Raw genomic sequence first — 24,501 nt, forward strand, 5'->3', positions numbered from 1 at the left:
TTATTATAAAAAGAAAGAAACAAACCATAAGAGAAATGTTAAAGGATTAAATCAATGAGATACATAACATTATTTGAAAGTCCATATACATCAGGTTTGTAGAAGAATTGTGGAGTTTGCAGGCTTGTATAATCCCTCTGGTGTACATCCAGTACCTGAATGGGTCTCAGTCCTTTGTTTCACAGCTTCAGTTCAGTTCAGTTGTAGATGAGTTGATCCAGAGGTAGGCTGGAGATTAAAGACAAAGACAGACTAAAGACAAAATGGATGTCGTGCAGCTGCCTTTTATGTCCGTTGGTCTTTGTCATGCTGCTTGTGGAATTTTCCATGATGGAGTCCAGAGTCACATGAGTAAGTCCTAGTGGCTTCTCCGCCTGGGCCCATTGTACCTGTGAAATTCCTTAATGGGCCATTAAGCAGGCTAGTGCTGCAGCTATCCTGTTTGGGGTGTCGCCCAGACACAGCACAATTTGAAATACAGATATATCAAACATATCCATAACTTCCATTACACGTATAACACATGAACATAAACATCATCGTCTTACTTAGCACATTATAGCCTTTCTAACAGTACCTGATATGACATATCTCACATGAATTACTATGATTTTGACATATTGATGTCAAACAACATAATAAATTCACCCCCCCACCCCCGCCCCAATCTAGCCAGCGTGACACCTCCAGTGTGAGATTGGTGTAGAAGGGAGTAATCAGAGCTCCTGAATGCACCTCCAGGGCCCCCAATCCAGCCAGTGTCACACCACCATAAGTGTGAGAATGAGTCTATAGCAGCGGTTCTCAACCGGTGGTACGTGTACCACCGGTGGTACACCAAAGAAGGCTGGGTGGTATGCGAGCTGTACCGCGCCGCCGAATCCACCACCGCCGGAAGGGCCCTCTCTCCCACCCTTGCGAAGCTCTGCGGCCGAAAAGGGGAAACGGCGGAAGGGTTTCGGAGGAGGGCATTGTTCCCGCCATAGCCCGCTGCGAAACCCCGCCGCCGCCAAAAGTCCCGGCCCGCCACCGCCATGAAACCCCACCGCCGCAGAAAGTCCCCCCCCCCCCTTTTTTTTCCTGAGTGGTACTCGGGAAAAAAAGGTTGAGAACCGCTGGTCTATAGCATAGTGGTTATGGATCAAGCATGCCCCTGTGAGGTAGTAGAGCCCTGTTCAAATCCTTTCTCCTCATCAGATGGGGTAGGGGTCCACCACATCCCAGGTGAGTATCAGTCCACTGGGCTAGAGGTTATAAGGGAGGGTCTGGTCTCGCTTCTGTTTTGTGTGAACTTGCTTGAGGAGGGCCTGATCAGGTAGGCACCAGCAGCCTCTGAGCACGTCTACTATATGAGGCCCCACGTACGACTTAGGTGGCAGAATGCCTGTCTCCCTGCAGTTCATGAATCACCAGCAGACAGGTGCCATTGACTCTAGTGAGGTCAAGATTTCACCCATGATCTTTAAGCCCATTGATAACAGAGACCTGCCAAGAATTAAAAAAGAATCTAAGAATGCCTGTAAGTATGTCCAGTACAGTGGAAAATGGGAGAGTGACCTGGGTTTTTAAATATTTCTATTGCAAAATAAAGGATATTTTGCTCTAAATAAATTTATCCATGACTTTTGCAATTTTTCTAAAAATTCATGACTCTTGCTTCTTTTTTTTAATTTGCCCTTGCCAAGCTACCAGCCTGAGTTACTGAGGTTCCAAATTATTTACCATTTAGTTATTTTCTATGTTAAAATACTATTTAAAACTAAATATTTGGAATACATTAATTTTACATGACTTTATATTGAATACCTATTTTAAAATTTACTTTTAAACAATGAGTTGCTGATGGTTAGCAAACATTTCCTCCTTTTTATACATATATAGCCAGGAGGAGTGGTCCCCCTCTGAGAAGGACCCAGAGGAGGAGCCAGACCCCCCACTGGCTGGTAGAGCCCCGAAGGAAAACCCCTGACCAGAAGCAGGTGGGCGGGTCCAGGCCTTTAAAAAACCCCAGGGACACCACCTGACCAGAAGCAGGGGGGGGGGCGGAGCCAGACCTTTAAAACCCCGGCCTGTGAGCCTAGTCAGGGGAAGACAGTTAAGGGAGAAGGATGCCTTTTCCCCAAGGTGCCCAGCTAAGACCAGGCCAGAGACCCATGCTGACAGGGAGCAGCCAGTCTTACCCTGCTGCCTGGGAGCCGACAGAGGGCCCCCCGGAGTCACCTGCTGCCTAGGAGCCGGAGGAGGGCTGACCTGAGCAGTACAGAGCCTGAGACCCAGAGAACCTACTGGCCGTACCTGTGACCTGGGGGCCAGAGGACCTGTTGCAGCTGCTGTCCGTGGAGGAACCCGTGGAGGAACCCATGGAGTTGCCAGAGCTGCTACCCGTTGATGAGGAGGGCCTTGTAGGAATACCACACCCCAGCAACCTGAGGGAGGCAGGTACCAGGGGTTTCAGGGAGGAAGAAGCCCAGGGACAGCCATAAGACCGTGGCTGAGTTGGGGGCAACCCAGGCGGTGTGTTGCGGCAGGAGCCCTGCCGACCCTGTGGCAAATGCCTTTTGCCACTGCAAGCCCCCTGAGCTGGGATGCAGTGGAGATGGGTGGGCCTGTGTCCCTCCCTCCCCCCTTCCCTAGCAGCCCTGAGAGAGCTTCACCCTCCATACCGCTCCAGAGAGTGGGACGGCCTATTGGCCAGCCCTGCCTGAGGGCCTGGCGAAAGATTGCTTGTCTGGGAAAAGGGCTTGAGACTGCTCCTGGCAGGAAATAAGCGGGTGGGGTGGTCCCCCTCTGAGAAGGACCCAAGGGAGAACCCCGGATGCTGCCCCCTCTCACAGGGGCTCGTCCACAATATACCAACTTAAATCTTGATAAGTATTTCTCTAGCATTCATTAACATGTTAATTGTTTGTTTTTTAGGTTAACAGGCAATTGCTCTTTGTTTGCAAAATGTTTCATGAACTTTCTTCATCCTACAGTAGGGGGCATAACTTGCCTCTTTTGAATCTGGCCATTGTTGGTGCAGGAGACAGCTCCTCTGCAGCTTGTGCCCTCTAAGACAGCCTTCCTAATCACCTCAGTGCCATTCTCTCTCATGACAAATCTCAACTAGAATACAAGATCTCTCATCTGTAAATTCCTCACACCTTAGCTTCTGTAACGGGGATACTTTAAGGACCTAAACTCAGTGGGAGTGCAGAATCAGGCTCTAGAATTTGAAAGCATTTTTAAATTTGAGCTTGAAAGTTGCCATACTTCAACAAAAAAACTTCAAAAACAGACTTCAGCGAGAAACTGCAGAGCTGGAACTCGTATACAAACTTGATACAATCAGACTGGGTCTGAATTGGGACTTGGAATGGTTATCTCATTACAAGAAATAATTGTCACTCTTCACACATTCTCACCTTCTAATCAATGGTTGTGAATAGGCCTCAACTACTCTAACTGAATGGACTTTGTTTACACCTACCTTCCCCATTATTTCTTGCCCTTGGATGTGTGTATATATATATCTCCATCTGATTTCTATTTCATGCATCTGATGAAGTGGGTTGCAGCCCACGAAAGCTTATACCTGCAGAAGTTTGTTAGTCTTTAAAGTGCTACAGGACTCTCGTTTTTGCCGTATACAGCCTAATACGGCTACACCTCTAGAACTAGACAATGCTGTGTAGCATAACTTCATTGTGTATGTATATTTATTCTCTTGCCAAAAAACTAAGGCACTAGTCCTGCAGACATTTATGCACACTTTTAAATTTAAATGGGAATACTCATGTGCTTAAAGTTAAACATGTGTATAAATGTTTGGAGGATCAGGGCCACAGTTTGTAGGTAAGACACTGTACATAAAGTCTTCCGGCATATGGCTTCTGATGGCACAAACAATTTAATTAAATATTGGGTAAGCGATGTAGCTACTTTATCACAGCAGCAGGGGCACCATGTGGAGGGGCAGGGGTGGTGTTCCTGCTGTTTTGTACAGGAGGTCTGACTGGTGTGCATGTCCTAACCCAAGGCAACCTGAGTGTGGAATGTGAGCTCTACAGAGGAGAGGGGCTGTTCCCAGTTTGTACTCCTGGGGCAGGGAGTCAGTATTTTGTTTACAAACAGAGGCAGGGTGATTAAGATTAAGGATCTGGAAGTTAGGTGAACCTGTAGACAGGAATCTCTCTGATGGGGCAGGGGAGGAGTATTATTCCCACAAAATCTAATAGAGCTGGGCCCACAGGAGAGTTAATCCAGCCCTGGCTTGGGGGAGTGTGTTTGGGTGGGGCGGAGGGGAGTGTTGGGGAGAGAATGCAGGGGACTCAGAAGAAATATAGCCAAGCCCTCTCTGAGCCAAGGTTAGATTCAGAAAAGAGGGAGACATGGGGTATCTATTAGAGTGGAAGTGCTGATGGCAATAAAAGTTTTACCTACTTAAGGACTGGAAGATTTGACCCTCCAACTTTTTTCAAGAGAAAGCTGCCCAGAGCTCTTGTGCCTGTTTTTTTTCCTTTCCTGCCTGCAGTGTCCCTGATATACCTCAGAAGACTCAATTTTTTTCTCAAATTTAAAATGTGGAATTTTCTTGTTTGGTTTTAAATATTCTCCTGTGAGAACCACAACTTAATCACTATTGTGTTGTGTTTAAGAGCCTTCTGGAAAGTGGCTAGCCTTTAAACAGAATTTAACAGGGTTGCCAACTCTCATGATATTGTGGTGATGATTATTTTCCTTAGAACCCCAGCTCCTGGAGTCAAGTGGCTATGTGATTTCAGCCTTCATTCTTGTGGCTGTGGAGAAAGTGTCAAAATGTGACCCCAGTGCACCCTAAAGGCTAAAAAAACAGAAGGCAAATAAAGACCACATCTATTATTTTTACATAAGCTAATGATTTTTAAACCAATTTTATGATTTTTGGTAAGCAATACTGTGAAAGTGACTTGAAAGTGTCCGTTTCATTCCTATTTAAAGTCAGTTTCTAGTCTATTATTTGTAGTAAGGTAACACCCCCTATAAACACCACGCAGGTGTAGTATAAACTCACTGGGTCTTGCCCCAGTAGGATGCTTCCAAAAATTAAATTATCTATTCCAAGATTGGTGAACTGCAAAAAGTAAGTAGCGTAACCCTAAATGATAGAAAGGTATCTAGATTTTTCTGCCGTTGTTTCAGTTGTTGTATTCAAGAGTTTGTAACAAAGTAAGAATATATATACCTTAAAATTTTAAACCCAATCAGTGTCCCTTTAGTGACTTGACACAAGATGTCAGAACATGTTAGTATTAGAGGTGAGTTAGTTTAATATATATTTAATTTTCTTTCTTTATATAGGAATTAGATATAGTGCTCCTGTCAGCTAATTTCTAATTTATTATCTGCAAAAAAACTAGAATTTCAAGGTGCCTAAGTAACCCCTGGAATCGTGGGTAAAGATGTCCCCCTATACCAAAATCTGAAATGGTGCCCTTGCATAGCAGCAGTATCTGGAGACATCAAGCACATCCAACCACCATCAAGATGCTAAAGAGGGCAGTCCATAACCAGATAGTACACCATTTGTTCCTGAGGTCCATTGGGGCAAGACAGGGAGCACAAGAAGCCCCAGGGGTAAAGATGTAAATTAAGCTGTTCATAATAATAATGTATCCCAGTGGTTCCCAACCTGTGGCCCAAGAGCCAAAAGTGACCCTCCAGGGCTTTCAAAGTGGCCCGCTGCTCCCCTCCCACTAGCTGCATAGGGAGCCGTTGCCTAAGGACCAAGGCGGTGCCCGTTGCCATGGGGCTGAAAGATGGTGCCAGCTCTTTGCTGCAGCCAAGGAGTTGGGAGATCAGCGCTTCCTTCCCCAGGCTGTAGCAGGAAGCATGGCAAAGTGCTTCATCTGGGTCCATAGGCACTGGGGTTCCTGCTGGAGACAGAGGGAGGGGAGCACTGATCTCCTGTCCCCCTGGCAGTGGCTGCAAAAGGGAACCACTGTCTACAGACCCAGGTGGACAGGGCTACAGGACGGGTTTGGTTTCTCTGCTTCAGCCAGGAGGAGGGGAGATCAGCAGGGAGGCTGCCTCCCTCCTGTCTGAACTCCTTCCATCTGGCTGCAGTGGGGCGTGGGGGGGATCGGCTGCTGGTGAAGACTTCAGGGTTGTAAAAATTACATCTATGGCCCTCAAGCCAAAAAGGTTGGGAACCACTGACGTGTCTTGTTGTAACGAAGAAGGATCTTTCGGTTCAAATGGTTGTTCTGGGGGGCTGGCGACAGCTGATCCAGATAGACTAGGGATGCAGATCTGAATTGTCTGTCTGCCAAGAAATGCACCATCGATCCAAAATATAGTCCTGTTCAACCTGTGCTCCTCTTCCTTAGAAAGGTCATGTCTGAGGTACTGTCTCAGAGGCTCAGTTATTTCAGAAAAGAGGACTTTAACTGGCATTTTTGATGTGGCTCTGAGATAAAATTGTGAAGTAAGCTGTGCACAGTAATATGGCCAGGGCCCTCCCTTCACACCTAATCATTGGGAGAGCAATGCCAGCTGGGACCTGAAAGTTGGAAACTGGAGTTGTCCTTATTGCCCCAGCGATGATATGAAGGACTGAGTTGGTTGCTGAGTCCAACGTACCACAATGACGATCAGAGCCCCAAGCTGTCTCACAGTATTCAGCAGATGCAATAATTAGGGCATTGGTAGATGGCCACAAGGGTACCCTCATAAGTTGTTGACAAACCTGCAGAGGCGTGTAACGCTTAACTGGATTGTGGTGTGAATCTTCTTGATGTGTGGTCGAAAGCACAGAGTGCAGTCCAACTTTATCCCCAAAAATGTAGGGTATGGTTCAAAAACAGTTGGCTGATTGACAGCTCCAGGTCCTCCTGAACAATGAGCTAACTAGTTGGTGAGATGAAAACAAGATTACAATGTCATCCTTGTGTTTTTTGAGTCACCACTTCAAAAAGTACTTGGCTGAGGTCTAAAGGTCAGATGAGAGGCAGGATTTCAGCTCCTCAAAGCTCCTTCTGGCAAGTGCCAGGCAGATGTCATCAGCATACATGAACTTTGTTGCTGAGATGGGGGTGTGTGTGGGGGGGGGGGGAAGAGCAGGGGAGCGAGTACAGATCCCTTGGGAAATCTGTTTTTCCTATGATATGGGTGACTTGAACCACCTTCACCCTTGACAATCACTGTTCTGTTAGAAATCATCTGCATAAGTCTCTTGTCTGGGATCAAGAAGTGTAATTTTAGGACTAATCCATGGTGCCAAACTGTCTCATTCTCTTCCCCCCCCCCCCCCAAAAAAAAAAAAAAAAAAAAAAACAAAAAACCAGTACTAATCTTATATCCTGCCTCAAATAAAAGATATTAGAAAGACAAGATAGGTGAGGCAATATTTTTTACTGGACCAACCTCTGATTGTGAGAGAGAAGCTTTTGATCTTACACAGAGCTTTTCTCCAGGTCTGGTCTAGTCTGGTTTCCTAGCAGGGTCTCTTCCTACAGACCAGTCTGGGAGATGGTGTAAGTAGTCACACATTACTCACGTCTAGTTACCTGCACACACACACTTGTCTTTACAGCACTGGTACTTTAAATGGTAGTTAGACAAAGTATAGTGAAGTCCATGACTGCTCCAGATCCCTCTATCTCAAGACACATGCCTCATCTAGAAGAGAAGTGAATATTGATGGAGGAACCTTTAATTAGAGGAATGTAAACACATGAACTCCAAGAGTGATCAGGTTTTGAGTACCACTTCTAAAGAGGCCAGCTTCACAAAATCTGGAATTTGTCTGCAGATAAACCATTGAATGTTTAATTTTTGTTAAATTAAAGTTATAAGAAATATAATTTTTTGGGGGGAAGGGTTTTCAGTATAACAAAAATCTTATTTTAAGAATTAAAATGTGGGGGGGGGGGGGGTGTTAAGTTTATGGCAAAAGTAGATTGGAGAAATTAACAGCTACTGAAGCAATGAGCTAAAATAATTAATATTTACTTATTTCAATTCTTAATGGAGTTAACATGCATCAATAGCTGTATATTCAATGATCATCCAGGGTGTTGCTTCTTATAGGGCCAACACTATTTTGTAAACAATATTTATATTATGGGGAGGGCCTCTATCAGCTCAGGCAGCTACTCTGTTGTGGTGGAGGTGGATGTTTATTGGCCACTTAGAGTATGTCTACACTGCAATTAGACACCTGCAACTGGCCTCTCCCAGTTGACTTGGGCTTGTGGGGGTCCGGCTAACCGGCTGTTTAATTGTGGTGCTGATGTTCAGAATAGGTGCCTAAATACCTTGGTAGATCCCACCCTACTTGTCTGATTGTTTTATAGGAGTTTAAAGGGGATTACTTTTCACACTGTTTCCCCCACCCCCGGAGTATGTCCGCTAGGGGTGGGATTGCTTTATAAGCAAAATGTTGCTATATCTACCATGGTTTCTAATCTCCAGGTGGGTATACTTACTCCCTGCTGGACTGGGCCTTTTTCTGTAGAACAGCCTAGATTTAAAAACCCTGCTCCTTGCTCTTATTTTGAAACATTGCAAAGTGATATTAAAAGCAAACAAGAAGAGTTGAACCAACCCTTTTGTTGTCTTCTCTTGCCCTAAGGGGCCGAGGAGAGGCAAAATGATTTGTCCTAGTGTCAATCAAGGGAAGCATTTCCCTGCCTCTAACAAGTCAGCCAGCTCCATGGATTGGAAAATTCTGTTTATTACAAGAAATGACTAAATGTTGCTGGGGGGGCCAGCTTGTCTGCGGACATTTTTTAATAACTCTTCAAATCGGGGCTTGGGGTGATGTTTTACTTCTTCTGCTCACTGTGGTAGCACCACCCACCACTTCTTTAGGGAGGGGGCAGCACGCGGAGAGATGCATCCAGACAGGCTGTGTGTGGCAGAGCTCTGAGGCTTAGGCCGAGCCCATGCAAAGGGGGAGACGGCAGGGCCGGTGGGGGTGTGCTGCTGTTGCTGCTGGCCACAGCTCGCGCGCCGCTCCCGCCAGCCCTGCGCAAAGTGCGACCCTCCCTTTCACGTGCCGGGCAGGCTCGCGGCGCGGGGAGGGGAGGAAGGAACCTGAGCCGCGGCGCCTGTGTGGAGCAACCCCCACGTGCAAGGTCTGCAGCGCCCCTCCCCGGCGGCGGGCACAGCAGGGTGACGGCCGGCGTGGGGGTGCCCGGGACCATGGCGCTGAGGAAGGCAGCTCGACCGCGCTCTGCCTCGGGAAAGCTAGAAACACGCGCCCTGGGCAGGTGAGCGGCCCCTTTCTCCCCCCAGCCGGCCGGCTGACAGCGTTCCCCAGCCTGGGGGCAGGTAGCCGTCTTGTGGGGAGGCCGACGCTGTTGTCAAGCAACCAGGGCGGCTGCAAATGCTCACTCACCCCCCGCCCTCCCGCTTCCCTTCCCACGGGGAGTGAGGCGGCTGGGGGGCGTCGCGCGCTTCCCCTCCCAGCTGGGCTGCTGATTCCTTTCGCCCTGGAGCGCTTGCTGCCATGGGAAAGTTGTTGGAGGCTCTCGGAGGAAGCCGCGCCCCCCGCGGCTCGGGAGCAAGGCAAGGGAGTAAAGGAAGGAGCATGGCAATAAATACTGGAGGAAACTGCAAATAAGCGTTGTTCTTTTTTAAAAACCCTTTCCTGTTAATGTCCTTGGCTATTGCCGGTAGTTATTTCCTTTCCTCTCTTCTTCTGTTACTGTATTTGTCCCAGAGCCCGATCTGGTGCCCGGTGCACAAGCTTGTCCCCAGTTGCTATGGAGCCGATGCACAGTAGGTTGTCACGGCTCGCCTTGGAGCCGATGCACAGTGCACAGGGTTGTCATAGCTCGCTTGCCACACTGCACAAGATTGGCATGGTTTACGCACAGTGCACAAGGTTGTCACGGCTTGCCATGGATCTGAGTGTGCTTCAGCTACAGTTGTTACGGCCAGGAGGTGACACTGGGCTCACAACTGCGTTAGCGTATTGTGGAGAATGAGGGAGTTATCTTTATTTTTTTATGACTATCACATGCACCTCACTTTGCTTGTTTGATATTATCCTGGTGAGTGCAAGGAATTAAATCAAAAGAAGCTTTCAATGGGAAACTAACAAGAAATGAAGCACTGACAGAGATAAGGCACCTCTAGATTAAAACCCAAGAGTCTTCTTGGAAACAATTGGGGAACATGCTCACTTGGCACCAGTCAGGCTAGCAAAGTTTATTCTTCCTAGGCTTAAACCTAGGATCAAAGGCCCACCAAAGACCCCAGCCTAGAGAGGAAGTGGGTTGTTGTGTACACCTTGTACATGGTAGGTTGTAGGGCTACTATAGAGCTTCCTTCCCAGAGAGATGCATCATATCTGTGTTTACCCTAAGATCCTTTCATGCCCTGTCATGAGTGGCTGAACAGTGCAGTTTAGCAAGCCATTATGGGGGCAGGTGGGCAACAATTGCAAGAAACAAGATGAGTTTCTGACAGAGACACTCAGGAGAACACTGTAGGGACTGTCTGTCTCTCCCAGGCCAAGAGCAGGAGGACTGGGCTGAGGAGAACTTACCCAAAACTTGGAAGGAAAGAACAAAGTTTAAGTAAGACCCAGGCACATAGGCTTTTTGCTTTGCATGCTGTGTGCCCTTGGTTGAATAAATAATTTGTTTTGAAGAAGTTGTTTTGGAGTTATGTTAATTGGCCACTGGCCACAGGCTTCTCTAGGAAAAGGGCTAATATGCCAAACAAAATTATCCCTGTTGGTAAACAGGAGGGCTGCAGCCCAGAGATGTAGTCTAAGTGTGGCAGGACCATGTGGTCCTTTTCAAACGGGGTGAAGGAAGCAAAGCCTGTCTGCAGAGAGGTCCACTCAAGAGGGACTAACAGGCTGAGCTGCACTTTAAGCCCCTTTAACTGTGACATTTGGCAACACCTGCTTTGTAAGAGGCCACTTCCAGGTGCTTTTAAAACAGTCCTGGTGCGGTCCCTACTCATAAAGCTATCTTTTGACATTGACTATCTTGACTTAACAACCTGTATCAAATGTCCCATGTTGGGAAAAGATTTCTGAGAAGGTTGTGTGGTGATGAAGCAACTCTGACTGTTTCAACGCTAACTGTTTCTCCTTGACGCTGTCAGTTTTGTTTCAAGCCTTGGAATGGAAACTCAACTGGTGGCTCATGTCAGTGATCTTCCAAAATTGGATGAGGATAATCGTCCAAGCATGGTGATGCTTTTAATCTGAGGTGGTGACTTCCCTGCCCCAACCACCCTGCATATGCCTCAGACTTCCATCCAGTCACTCCTCTTCTTCAGTGCTGAAAGGGTTGGTAAGGTTACATACTGTAGACTGTAGAGTCTTCAGTATGCTTTCAGTGCCTAACTCTGTGTCCATCACATCAGGCTCTGCCTGTGCTTTGGAATGGATTACCCAGTGAGTCTCTCTCACTGAGGACTGGATAAGGGATAGATGGATGTGATCCAACCCAGACAAGACTGAGAACGTTAATAGTTTTGGGAAGAAATCAGAATTACAGGCAAGGATTGTATTGTCATCCCTGATGTTCTCCCATCACTGTAGTTAATCCACTTTCCCAAGAGGTGGTAGCTAGGTCTACAGAAGAATTCTTCCATCAATTTAGCGCTATCTACACCAGGGGTTAGGTTGGCTTAATTACGTCGCTCAGAGCTGTGTTTTTCACACTCCTGAGCATCGGAGCTGGGTTGCCCTAACTTTTTAGTGTAGACCTGTCCTTAGAATATACCCAGAATCTGTGTCGCTGACTCCTGCGCTGCTGGGAAAGCTGACCTACAAGGTCTTGACATCTGCTGCTGTTTGGCAGATAGATAAGACTGGTGTCAGACTGGGACAGTGGTATCAGAAAAGGATATTAGGTCTGAGTTCTGTTAATTAATCGCAAAGTACTGGCATTCTTTTCCGGCCTTCATACTCAGCCTTCAGAGGCTGACACCTCTTGGGTTTCCCTTTCTGTCAGTTTGACCAAAATGAAAAGATTTACTGATGTTGGATAATAGAATTTGGCCTGAATCCATACATCATCCTGAGTCACAATCATAGCCCTCACTTCATCCTTGGCCCGAATTGTTGGTCAGTCCATCACAGATGTGACAGGCACAAGAGCTTTACAATCTGCCAGAAAATAAATGGTTGTGGGCAAAAAAAGGCAAGTTGCCTACATCTTCCAGGCTATAAATACTGCTCTGGAACATCCTGGGGGTATAACATTACCCTGTTGATACAGAATGTGGGAGCATAGGGGGCAGGCACAGAATGCTCCAGGTTATGTATGGTGCACTGCATCATGGAATTTGTGCTCTGTGTTGTGGGATTGCCTACCGCAAAGAGAAATGGAAGTTAGAATGTACTAAACTGTCTCAGGTGGCACTAGTCTTGCTTCCCATCCAGATCAGGAAGCAAGCACACTACCAAGAACTGAGAATGACACTAGTCCCAAACAAGACTCTGTCAATTAATCTGAGTTCCAACAACCTCTGTTAGCCCTGGGGGGGGGGTGTGTGTGTGTGAATACAACCTAGGTTTCATCTTGAAGAGAACTGGGCACTGGATTTGAGCATCCTTTTGGCCCAGTGCAGACTGATGTTTAGTTCAATAGCTTGATGCCTGCATTCTCAGACAAGTTATTTTGGTGCTAACTCCTCTGCAGTCTTGACAATGTGGGTTGTCATGAGCAGCCTTTACACCTGCTGCTGATGTGCTCTCTTGTGTTAGGAGGAATGACTCTCACTCTTTTTTCAGTAAATGATAACAAGAAATCTCAGTAATGCACAAATGAGACCATCCCCTCACAACTTCAAAACCACACATGAAATTTACAAACCATGACATTTCAATGCAGCACAATCTCCTAGATGACCTAGAAAAGCAGCCTGCCATGTGAATTGATGCTCTGTCACATACCTTCGCAAGTGCATTCACAGACATGATTCACAGCAGAAAAGAATCGCTAGTGTTTGGCCAAATGCAAACTTTACTCAAGTGTGCATCTGTGGTTATTTTGTTATGTGCTACATCTTGGGAAACATACATAGATCATAGGGGCCTGAGCCACATATGAATTACTTTCAGTTATATTTGACTGAAAATACATTATGGAAATATGACGGAAATTCTGTACATCAATGGCTCTTTCTCGCTCAGGCTGGCATGACAGATTGTCCTGTGTAACCTAGCAGCATGAACATCATCCTCATGTGAAAATAACTCTTATTGGCTTCAATGTTCCATGCAGGAAACACCTAGAAAAGTTGTTTGTGCTTTTCACAGTTGCAGATGATGCAAGATTCAGCAAGCACATAGAGGGCCCAATTCTGCTGCCCTTACTGCCGTTAATGGAACTTCTGCAGGCTCAGGCCCAGATTCTGATCACACAGATTTATAGTGCTGTAAAATAATTTCAGAAACTTCTAAGGAAAATCAACAATCTCACTAGTGCCTAATGCTCAAACTGGGTGGTGGGGAGACAGTAATAGTGACATGTCTCACCAGCACCTCCCCAAACAGCTCTAGCTCTAGCTTCCCTCTGCTGTCATTCATTGCCTTTTCCCATTTGTCATCAATGAGAAGTAGGAGTATGGAAGAGCTAGCGAAACCTACCTAATTCAGTTCAATGAGGTAGTATGCTCAAGTAGGTAGGAGTCAAGCAACCTGCTTTCTGTTCCTGGCTCTGCTACCAGCTTCATGTGTGGAAGTGAGCAAGCCATTTCACCTTTCAGTATCACCAATTCTCCATCTTTAAGAGGAACAGTAAAGCTTATCCGTCTCTGTAAAGTGACTTGAGATGTACAGATGAAAAGCATTGCATAAGAGTTTGGGTATCTGACATTGCCCCATACATGACTCTCTTCTGGTCTTTGTTCTGACAGCATTCTGAATGAACTAAGGGAGTCGATGACCACAGCAGAGCCTGCATTTCGACGTGCCCAGACTTCGCTAGGAGGCTCCAGATTGCAAGCTGCCTCTCCAGTTTCCCTCGGCAGCTTTTCGGAAGAAGCTCAGGAAGAAAGCCCTTGGCTTCCAGAATGGCTGGTGAAAGAGTTACTGAAAGGGCAGCAGAGAAGTCACTCAATAGGACTCACGGAGAATATATTAGAGCGTGAAAGTTTTCGGCATCACGTTGACTCTGCCAAGAGTCTGAGGAAAGGAAAGGTATCATCAATGCTCTCCAATTTGTCTCTCTTCTGGTATGCCCCTTTGCGAATGGGTTTGTTATAGCAGAGGAGCTGGAAAGACAGAACCCTTCTTTTCAGTGCAAGTGTAACTATCTTAAGGGAAACTTTGCTATGTAATGTGTATTTTAAAAAAACAAACAAACCTGTTTAGGAATATACTTGCCTTTTGGTTTGCTGAGTTATATGGGTAAATCCCTGCACAATGACAGAGTTGTATATTCAGATGCAATCCAGCTGAAAATTTATCTGGCTGTCTGAGCAATTAGAGTATCAAAAAGCCCTGGATGCTGGCTCTGCAGTAGGCTGATCTGATGCAGAAACCAAATTTAAAAGAAAAAAAAACATACACACAAAGCAACCCTCCAGTTTTATGGTGTGAGTTGCCCAACATGAGGTTCGCTGCTCAAGTAACTGAACTCCCTACATGCACTCCTATAATCAAGACCATCAGCCTGAAGGCCTCGCAAGAGAGCCATGACTAGGATGACTCCCCCTTCTGAGTGTGGGTTTGGGAGGATGACACCTCTGACGCTCGGCTGCACCAAGCCTCCAGTTAGCTGATCTAAAAATAATGTGGCGAATTGGGGTGGAATATCCATCACTGGAATTTTCGGCTGACTAAGGGCTTGTCTACACTTCAAATGCTAGAGCGGTGCAGCTGCAGCGCTTCGGTGTGGATGATGCTTACGCCGACGTGAGGGGTTCTCCCATCAACGTAAGTCTTTCTGAGAGGTGGTAGCTAGTCTGATGGGAGAATTCTTCCATGGACCTAGCGCTGTGTACACAGGGACTTAGATTGGCTTAACTGTGCCAATCAGGGGTGTGGATTTTTCACAGACCAGAGCTCAGGACTGCAGGATTTAGCTCAAGGAAAGAAAAACTAGTAGGGTAAGTGTCAGATTCTGGATTGCAGTCCAAACTGGTGAAGAGTTGTCACCTCTCATCCTGTAATCCTTAAATTCCTTAAAACTTCACTATTGTACCTCTCTGCCTGAGATGCCCACAATCAGCAACAAGCATGCACTCTGTCTATGTATTGGGCAGCTCAGGTCCAGGAGCCCGCCTGCAGTACCACAGACTTCTACTGGTCTCCATCAGCTGTGGTTAACAACCGGTAAGGTGACTCCATGCTCTCCCAACCCCCACATTTCCCCAGAAACAGTTCTGAAATGTCCAGCCCTTTCCTGGGACAATCAGAGGAATGTTAAGGTTCGTTGATCCTTTAAAGAGTCACAAGAGTTTGTTACCTTAACTGGAATTACCAAACTGTTCAGTTCAAACACAGCACTCGATTGGTTTAGATTAAAAATAAAACAAGTTTATTAAATTCCAAAGAGAGTGGTTTTAAGTGAGTGTACATATAAGGAAAAAAGTCAGAAATGGTTACAAGAGAAATAAAGATCAAATTATTTTTAGTAACTAAAATTTAACAATCTAGACTTGGTTCAAGGTAAAATCCTCACTGTTTCCATTAAGATGGCTGACCAAACTTTTGAGTCAGGATCTATCCTCCAAAGTCAAAGGGCTGGTACCTTTGTCATCTTAGATGAAAGATAGATAACTTGATGTTCTGTAATCCTCTCTTTTGTAGTCCAATGAATCTTTTAAATTGATTCTTCTGAAGGATACCTCCAGATAAATCTATTTCTAGCTGTGAGGTAGGCAACATGGAGTTTGTCTTGAACAAAGTGACCTGCTGCTGCTTCTCCCGCTGGGGTTTGTCTGCTAAAATGCAAATTATTTAGTTCATGCCCCCTTTGGTGCAACTGAATGACCATTAAACACAATTGTCCGTCTCTTCCCTGTTGTGATAGTGAGGTTTGCCTCCACTAGTTGTTAGCTTGATGGGTCTGTTTACGTAATATGTAAATACATTCTTTTCATCTGTCAAAGTACTTTGGAAATAACTGCCTTATGGGGAACACACAATCCTTTGTCTAGGGTGTGGTAACTCTTCTTTGGCTGGCAAACACATTTTAAGAATATAATTTCAGTTTATGTTCATAGCTTTACATCAGTTCTTTCCACCTGTATTATGCTATGATATTAGTAACCAGTGGGTTATGTGCTTTTCATTGATACCTTGCATGACACTTATTAGATACATTTTATGACATTAAAGAATTGAAGTACATTAGGGGCTGGGAGGAGCTGACGCAGAGCCTGCCTCCCTGCTCAACTGGGGCACTGCGGGGCACAGCAGGGGCCAGTGCCCAGAGCGAGGGGCTGGGGAGGGAAAATCGGGGCACGATGCGATCCCAAGAGCAAGTGGCCGGGGTGGAGGGGGGGGGGTTGGTCCCTGGAGCAAGGGGCCAGGGTAGGAAATAGGGGCATAACGGGACTGGGGGTGGGGGTGGGGGACTCCTTCAGGCTCCAGCAGCAGCTGCTTCCCACCCCCAGTGGTGGAGGCCAATTATTGCAGGTAACCTGACGACTCTGCCAGGTTCCCTTTTCAACAGGACGTTCCGGTCAAAAACCGGACATGTGGCAACCCTAAATGATCAGTGTGTTGTTTCTGGGTATGGCCAGAGTTAACTAGATGTTTCCAGAAGCCTGAGCAGACTCAGTCAAAATTACTTCTTCTCAAACCAGTTGGCCTCTGGAGTGCTTATTAAATATTACTTCCACTGGAGAGGGGGGGAGGGGAGGGAGAGAGAGAGTGTGTGTGTGTGTGTGTTAAAGAGCAGAATTTCCCCCTTAATATTTGTGTGGTGCTTGGAAGGTATAAAATTCAGTATAAGTGATGAGTATTATTACTCTTGCATGTTTGTACGGTGGTAGAAGTATCATGTCTGTGGTAAATTCTTGCTGTGTCCATATTAGATTAGTCATGATGCACTCTCACTTTGCCACAGTTACTGTGAATAAGAAAGAACTTTAACTGAACCAGCTAGAGACTCCAGACGGTAGGAGATGTGGCTGAAGCAGCCATAGTAGGGAATGCTGCACTGGTGGGGGTGGGGAGAGATAAAATGAGGTCCAACCAGGGCCACCACTTCCCTCAGTGTCCCTGGACCCAGAACTGTGAAAGAAAAACACTCCACCCCACCTCTGGGGAAATTAGGACCCAGGTGCTTCCTTCACACCACCCTTGCATGTGGCCTTGGTTGGGGAAAAACTAGAGGAAGGAGCCAGACAGATACTCTGTCCAGAAGCAGTCAAAGCAGAAAGCAGAGATGTTCAGAGAATCGTGTACAGTTTTGACTAGACTTTCTCTGCCCTGTGCTAATTGTCTGTTTGCTGCAGCACTCTCCCTCCCCTTCCTTGCAGTCTCTTCACCTCAGCTTCACTCCACACCTGCCCCTCTTACCATCCTCTCCCCTGCCCTGTCCACCTCACCTTCCTGCCCTTCAGTGTCCTCTCTCCCTTCAGTTTTCTTTCCAGGTAGCTGATCTCTTCCAAGCTAAACTCATCCTGCCCTCAAAAAATTGTGGAACTAATGTCAGGTTTGCTGTCATTACATTGTTCACTCTGTTGGTGTACGTTATATCCTTTCCCCTACCCTGTGTCTGTCATGTCTATTTAGACTGTAAACTCCTTGGGGGCAGGGACTGTCTGCTACTCTGTTTGTACAGTGCCTAGCACAGTGGGGCCCTGCCTTGGTTGATCCTTAGGCACTATCATAATAGTTATGATTAACACTAACGTGAAATGCAGCCTGACTCACTGTTTGTCATGTCAATGAAACCAACAATTGCAGTGTTTCATAGAGTACAACTTCAAAAGACATATTGTTTATTCAGTAATTATTGATTAATGCAGCTCAGTGACTGTTTGAAACAATTTACTGTCATTCTACTGAATAAATAACAACACCTAAAACACTTACAGTAAATATTGCCTCCCGGATTCATAGGGATGCAGGGAAAAGGATAGATGGGTGCTCTTTTACTTTGTTGTCATAGAGGTATATTAAAACACATTTCATATTTGAGGGTCTGATTGAGTGATGTTTTGAGCATCTCCAGCAAGTGTTTGGCTTCAGCAGAAATTGAAAACAGGCAATTGAAGTTGAGTGCCCTCAATATTTTACAGGATCAGGCCCTTAGTCTGTCATGAGGTGTAGTTTAAAGCTAATTTTGGTCAAGCAAAGAATAGATCTGATCCTATTTCAATTAAAGTAAATTACAAACACCTTTTGTCTTCTGTGAGTGTAGGATTGAATCTTTATGTAGAGAATGTACAGTGGGGATTTTCTTTGCATTGATGCAGCAATCTGAGGGGGAAGGAGAAGTTGGTTTAACTTGCTCATTAGTTGAGATCCTCTTCTTTCCCTATCCTCTCTACTCCCTTTTAGATGAGAGCACTCTCAGGCTTCATATCCGTCATGTAACCCATTGCATGCTGATGAGTAACTTGTGGGTCTGAATAATCCACGGCAAAACTTCACTGCAGGTGTGGCTCTAGTACAGTGTATAATATTTTAACTCTTGCTTTCTCTTTTTATTTTGGCAAGATTGAACAAGAAGTGACCCTTGAACAACTTCAGAAACTAAATACAGCTTTTCAGGTATGATTTTTATAGTGAAATTGTTATATCAGTACATAGCCTTGATCACAAAAGGAAATACCCAATTTACGCAAAGCAATGTGTTGATTAGAAATAAACCCTTTGGGGCAGGAACTGTTTTTCTCTGTACAGTGATGAGCATGTTTTGGATACCACTGTAATACAGTAATCCTTTTTACAATGATGGTTGGTGCTTCAGTTATTTCATGTCATGGTGTGTCTTGTGCTTTTATATATTGCTGTTAACAGGTACACTATACATTGAGGTTTGTTTCCATATGTAGTCGTCAGTCACGCCCATGTTTATTCCTCAGAACTGTGGTCTTTCTTAGTTTGCTTTTTGGTAAAGAATATTCTTCTTTGAGTGCTTGCTCATGTCGATTCCAAGTAGGTGTGTGCACGCCGTGTGCACAGTTCGCCGAAAAGTTTTCCCTCAGAGTACCCGCAGGGCTGGCCCTGGTGCCCCTTGGAGTCGCGTTGCTGTGGCGTTCTATATAGGGGCCTGCCGACCCTCTGCCTCATCAGTTCCTTCTTACCTTCTTAACTGGAACTTTGCTGCTCTTGCCTAGAAAGTGCTTCCCTTGTGTCTTTTTACTTAAGTACCTGTAAATAGTTCATCTAGATAGTTGTAGTTAATTAGTATAATTAGGTTACGTACCCCACTTATCAGATTGTTAGCCTCCCCTTCCCTCCTGGGACGGGGTATGCCTGCCTTTAAGCCCTGTGGGTCCTGCTTGAAGCCTTCCTGCTTGAAGCCTGTGCCAAGGGATGACCCACACTCAGCCTTTCTGAGGTGCCTTGGGGAGTCTCATTTTAAAGAGAAGTGCAAGATCTGCAGAGGTTTCAAGCCTAGGGCCCAAAAGGAATGCAGCTAATGCTTAAAGTTCCTGCTAATAGTGGCCGCCCTTCGATCCGCAGAGCAGCAAGCAGGCTCATCGGCGTCGGTGAGGAGTGCCCTGGCCTCTATGAAGGAGCCGGTGGCAAGAAAGGAAATGACACCACAGGAGCTTCAACATTGGCAGGCATCCCCGGCACCGAAGGGCCGGCATGGTCTGAGAATCAGCACCGCTCCCATTCCCCAGAGTCGCAGAAGAGGAGCAAAGACAGGGCGCTCTCTGATGCCTAAGTCCAAGCCTGTGGAGGCTATCAGGGTGCGACCCATGCCGGGACACCTGAGCCCCCAGCTCTCGACCTCAGTGCCATTGACTCTGGGCCAAAGAGAAGCCTCGTCGAGCCCGGTACCTGTGGGCTCCCCGCACGGGGAGAGGGAGGAGGAGGATATCCAGTTTCCTTGCACTCCAGAGACATTCGAGGTGGCCAGAGAGCTTATCGAGAAGACTGCTCCTATACCACCATCTAGCCGCCCTTGGTATCGTGATCCGGCACCGAAGAGACCTGTGGTGCTGTCCCGGGGCAAACCAGCCATAATGGCTAGGTCAGGGTCCCCCCGGCGCTGCTCCTAGCATGGCCTGGCACTGCTCCCCCATGTTTGCCAAGGAGCGAGCAGCTGTCATCTGATTCCGAGGCAGAGTCATATGCTTCACAGAGGAGCTGGCACTGCAGCAAACAATGCGGATGGGAGACAGTCCTTTGCGGTACCCTGGGTCCTGCAGAGGCAGATGCTGTCTCAGTGACTGTTTTGGACACCTTGGGTATACCACCAGACCCAAGGATCCCTCTTGGCGAGATCCCACTCGATAGCTTCGGGTGCAAGAGACCGGCTCCCCCACTAAGTGGCAAGTGCCTCGCATGGTGCCGTAGAAAGCTCAGACCCTGGCACCGGTGCCGATATTGCGCACGATTCCAGCACCAAAGATGAAGATCCAGCACAGGACCTGTCGGGAGTACAGAATCCAGGGGTCAGGGCATCATCATCATCCTCGTCACCGGATGAGGCACCAGGAACTGCTCCACAGGGTTGCGAAAAACATGGGCTTGCAGGCGGAGGAGATTGTCAAGGGAGTGGACCCTGTGGTGGATATACTAATTCCTGAAGGTCCTTCTAGGATAGCACTCCTTCTTATCAAGACTATTAAAGACCATACCATGGGTTTGTGGCAGACACCTGCCTCTCTGGCCCCAACGGCCAAAAGTATTGAGCAGAAGTACTTTGTCTCCTCAAGGGGGCATGAGCATTTCTATACACACCCATCCCCTGGGTCGCTTGTGGTGGCAGCAGGGAACGTCAGGGACAGCAGGATCCTACCCCTAAAGCGAAGGAGGCTAAGAAGTTGGACCTCTTCAGGAGGAAAATATATTCCACTGGAGGGCTCCAACTTCGGATAGCGAACCAACAGGCTATTCTTAGTAGATACGCCTTCAATGCATGGCTCTCTATGGAGAAGTTTGCAGACTCATTGCCTCTGACTCCAAGGCAGAGTTTGTTGGATATGTTAAAGAGGAGAAGGCAGTTTCAAAGACTTTATTGCAGGCAGTGCTGGACAGCGCTGGTGCAGCTGCTAGCACAATGTCATGTGGGGTGGTGATGAGATGGAGCTCTTGGCTCCAAGCTTCGGGACTCCCTCATGAGGTGCAAACCACCATATAGGACCTTCCATTCGAGGTCCTCTCCTGTTTTCCTCTCAGACTGATGTTTAGCTGAATAGTTTGAAGGATTCTCAAGCCACTCTGAAGTCAGCACTGCAAAGGAAACCTTTTAGGCTGCAACCCTTGCCCTGTTTCTACCAGAGCTCATCCAGACAGGACACAAACCGAAGGGGTAGAAACAATAGCAGATGGAGGCTCCAAAACCCCTCCTCCAGCTCTGGCCATATGAGACAGTCTTTGGGGAACAAGCAGAACTTTTGAGGACGTGCCCAAGGACGGTGTAACATTCAGTTCCCTGGATCAACCCCACATCGTTTAGCCCATTTTCACAGTGCATGGTCCCAAATCACCTCAGACCAGTGGGTCTTTCGCACTGTGAAACTAGGATACTTTCTCCAGTTTTTCTCATGCCTGCCTTCCCTCCCCTTCCCTGTCCCTCTTCAGGGACCCCTCTCACGAACAACTCCTTCAAAAGGAGGTGCAGGTGCTCCTAGAAGTCAGAGCGGTGGAAGAGATCCCTCGGGATCTCAGAAGAAAGTGGTTTTACTCTTGGTATTTCCTAATCCCAAAAGTCAAGGGAGGGCTCTGCGTAGAGTTAGGCGTAAAGTTCATCAGGACCACGTTCAACAGATTGGCTCTTATTCTCAATGTCCAAAAGTCGACTTTGATCCCCACCAGGCGAACAGAGTTTATTGGAGTGGTGCTGGATGCAGATCTAACCAGAGCCTCCCTCCCAGAATCTTGCTTCTGTGCATTGTGGAGCCTCATAAGAACCTGAGACTGTATCCGCACATGACAGCCTGAAACTGCCTGAGACTGTTAGGACACATGGTGGCATGCATGTATGTGGTACTGCATGCAAGACTGCACCTCAGGCTCCTGAAGAACTGGTTAGCCACCAGCCAGCTTGTCATAGCTTAGACAATGTCGTTTCCCCCCCTCCATCAGTGCTGGAATCCCTGACCTGGTGGTGCTACCCAAACAGTATATGCATGGGAGTCCCCTTTTTGGCACCTCAACCATCGGTATGCCTTGTGACGGATGCCACAGCAATGGGCTGAGGAGCCTACATGGGGCAGTTAAGAATGCAAGGTCTTTGGTCCCAGTCAGAACTCTTGCTTCATATCAATGTGAGAGAGCTAAGAGCAGTGTGTCTGGCCTGTCAGGGCTTCCGAGATCATCTGGAAGGCAAGGTGGTATCAGTCCTTACAGAAGGGTTGAGCTGACTCCTGTCTTCTGTGTTGGGAAGCCCTCAACCATTGGGACTTCTGCATTGCTTGATCGATACACCTGGAGGCTTCGTACCTGTCGGGCTCAGAACATGTTGGCAGACAACCTCAGCAGGTCTTTTCTCACGTACGAATGGTCCAGCTGTCCAGATGTGTTGAACGCCATCTTCCAGAGGTGGGGAATTCCCCAGGTAGACTTGTATGCCACAAAGTCCAACAGGAAGTGCCTTCAATTTTGCCCCTTTCAGAAGCACAGCCTGGGGTCAATAGCGGATGCCTTTCTTATCCCGTGGACCAGTCAGCTGTTCTATGCTTTCCCACCTACCCCGCTCATTCTCAGGGTTCTGCAAATGTTCAAACAGTACAGGGCATCTGTGATCCTGATAGCTGCAGCCTGGCCTCGGTACCACTGGTACACCTTGCTGCTCAGCCTCTCCGTAGACACCCCCGTCACACTTCCATTGCTATCAGACCTCATCACGCAGGATCACAGGACACATCTCCACCCCATCCTCAGATCCCTTCACCTCACAGACTGGAAGCTACACGGTTAAATCCTCTGGCGCTCGCATGCTCGGAGCCAGTGAGGGAGGTGTTCTTAGGCAGTAGGAAGCCCTCCACAAGAGCTGCCTGTCTGGCTAAATGGACAAGGTTCTCGGTTTGGGTCGCCCAAAGAAGCATCCAAGCACAGTGAGCTCCGATCCCCGCGATCCTTGATTACTCATTGCATCTAAAACAGCTGGGCCTAGTGCTGTCATCAATTAAGCTACACGTGGGGGGTAATCTCAGCCTTCCATCCAGAGGAGGCAGGTTGCTCGGTTTTTACTAATGTACTGGTGTCATGGTTCCTGAAGGGCCTAGACAGACTGTAGTCTCCTACTCATCAACCAGTCCCTCCATGGGATCTCAATCTTGTTCTCTCACAATTGACGGGACCCCCATTCAAGCCTCTTGCAGCATGCTCCTTGTTATACTAGAAAGTGGTGTTTCTAGTAGCCATCACTTCAGCCAGGAGGGTCTCCAAACGCAGGGCATTCATGTTGGAGCCACCGAACACCATGTTCTTTAAGGATAAAGTTCAACACCATCCCCACCCAGCGTTTCTGCCGAAGGTGTTGTCCCAGTTTCACGTAAACCAAGATATTTTCCTTCCAGTCTTCTACCTGAAGCCGCATGCTAACAGTCAGGAATGTAGACTACATTCCCTGGACATCAGAAGGGCATTGGCCTTCCATAGAAAGAGAACCAAACCATTCAGAAAGACCACCTAGCTTTTTGTGGCACTAGCAAGAGGATGAAGGGTCTTCCGATTTCTTCCCAGAGAATTTCTTCATGGATTATCTCATGCATCAGGACCTGCTATGACTTGGCTAAAGTGCCGGCTCCTAAGCTTACAGCCCATTCGATAAGAGCCCAGGCCTCATCGACAACCTATCTGGCCCAAGTTCTGATTCAGGACATCTGCAGAGCAGCCACGTGATCCACCAGCCATACTTTCGCTGCTCATTATGTGATCACACTACATTAATATGTTAAATGGAGCATGCACTTGAAACTATTTCCCTAATAGTTAAAATGTTCCCTGCCAGCATTTCCAAAATTTAGCAAACCAAGCTTTTCTCAATAAAGGATACATTTATTAGAAGTTTGAAACTACCATAATTGTTTATGTATCCTAGTGCAAAAGCAATCTGAATAGTTTTTTGTCAAGGTGGTGGTTTTTTGTTTTTTTTTAATGACTGGAATAAACAATATTATCATCACATCCAGGTAACTAAAAATAGCTAAACAGAATTTCTTGAGATTATTAAAAAAAATTCTGGGGTGAGAAGAAAGCATGAGAAATCTCAGCCACAACATTATAATTTACTGCAGTTGGCTCATACATCCATATCTAAGTAGCTATCTATGGTAATGCAAGCTAGAAGTCATGTTTTCTAGGCTCGTGTACTGTAAAAATTCAGGTGGGATCCCACCATATATAGTCTGAGACTATGACTGAGTTTTAAAGAGGAAGTCCTGAAGATTAAATTCATGTTAACGTACTCACACAACAAT

General features: G+C 46.8%; 1 protein-coding gene across 1 annotated transcript in view; it reads left to right on the top strand.

Annotated features, from left to right (window-relative positions):
- Positions 1-8,611: 8,611 nt before the first annotated feature.
- The window catches only part of LOC137162984 (cilia- and flagella-associated protein 337-like), a 64,083-nt gene continuing 48,193 nt past the window's right edge, over positions 8,612-24,501 (top strand). The window contains 3 exon segments of the mRNA XM_067562942.1: positions 8,612-9,233; positions 13,852-14,134; positions 18,614-18,667. Coding sequence (XP_067419043.1) covers positions 9,166-9,233; positions 13,852-14,134; positions 18,614-18,667 — 405 coding nt within the window. The 5' untranslated portion in view covers positions 8,612-9,165.

The sequence above is a fragment of the Emydura macquarii genome, unplaced genomic scaffold (genome assembly GCF_026122565.2).
Source record: "Emydura macquarii macquarii isolate MOO-44397 ecotype Brisbane River unplaced genomic scaffold, CSIRO-AGI_Emac_v2 contig_2473, whole genome shotgun sequence".
NCBI lineage: Eukaryota > Metazoa > Chordata > Testudines > Chelidae > Emydura > Emydura macquarii.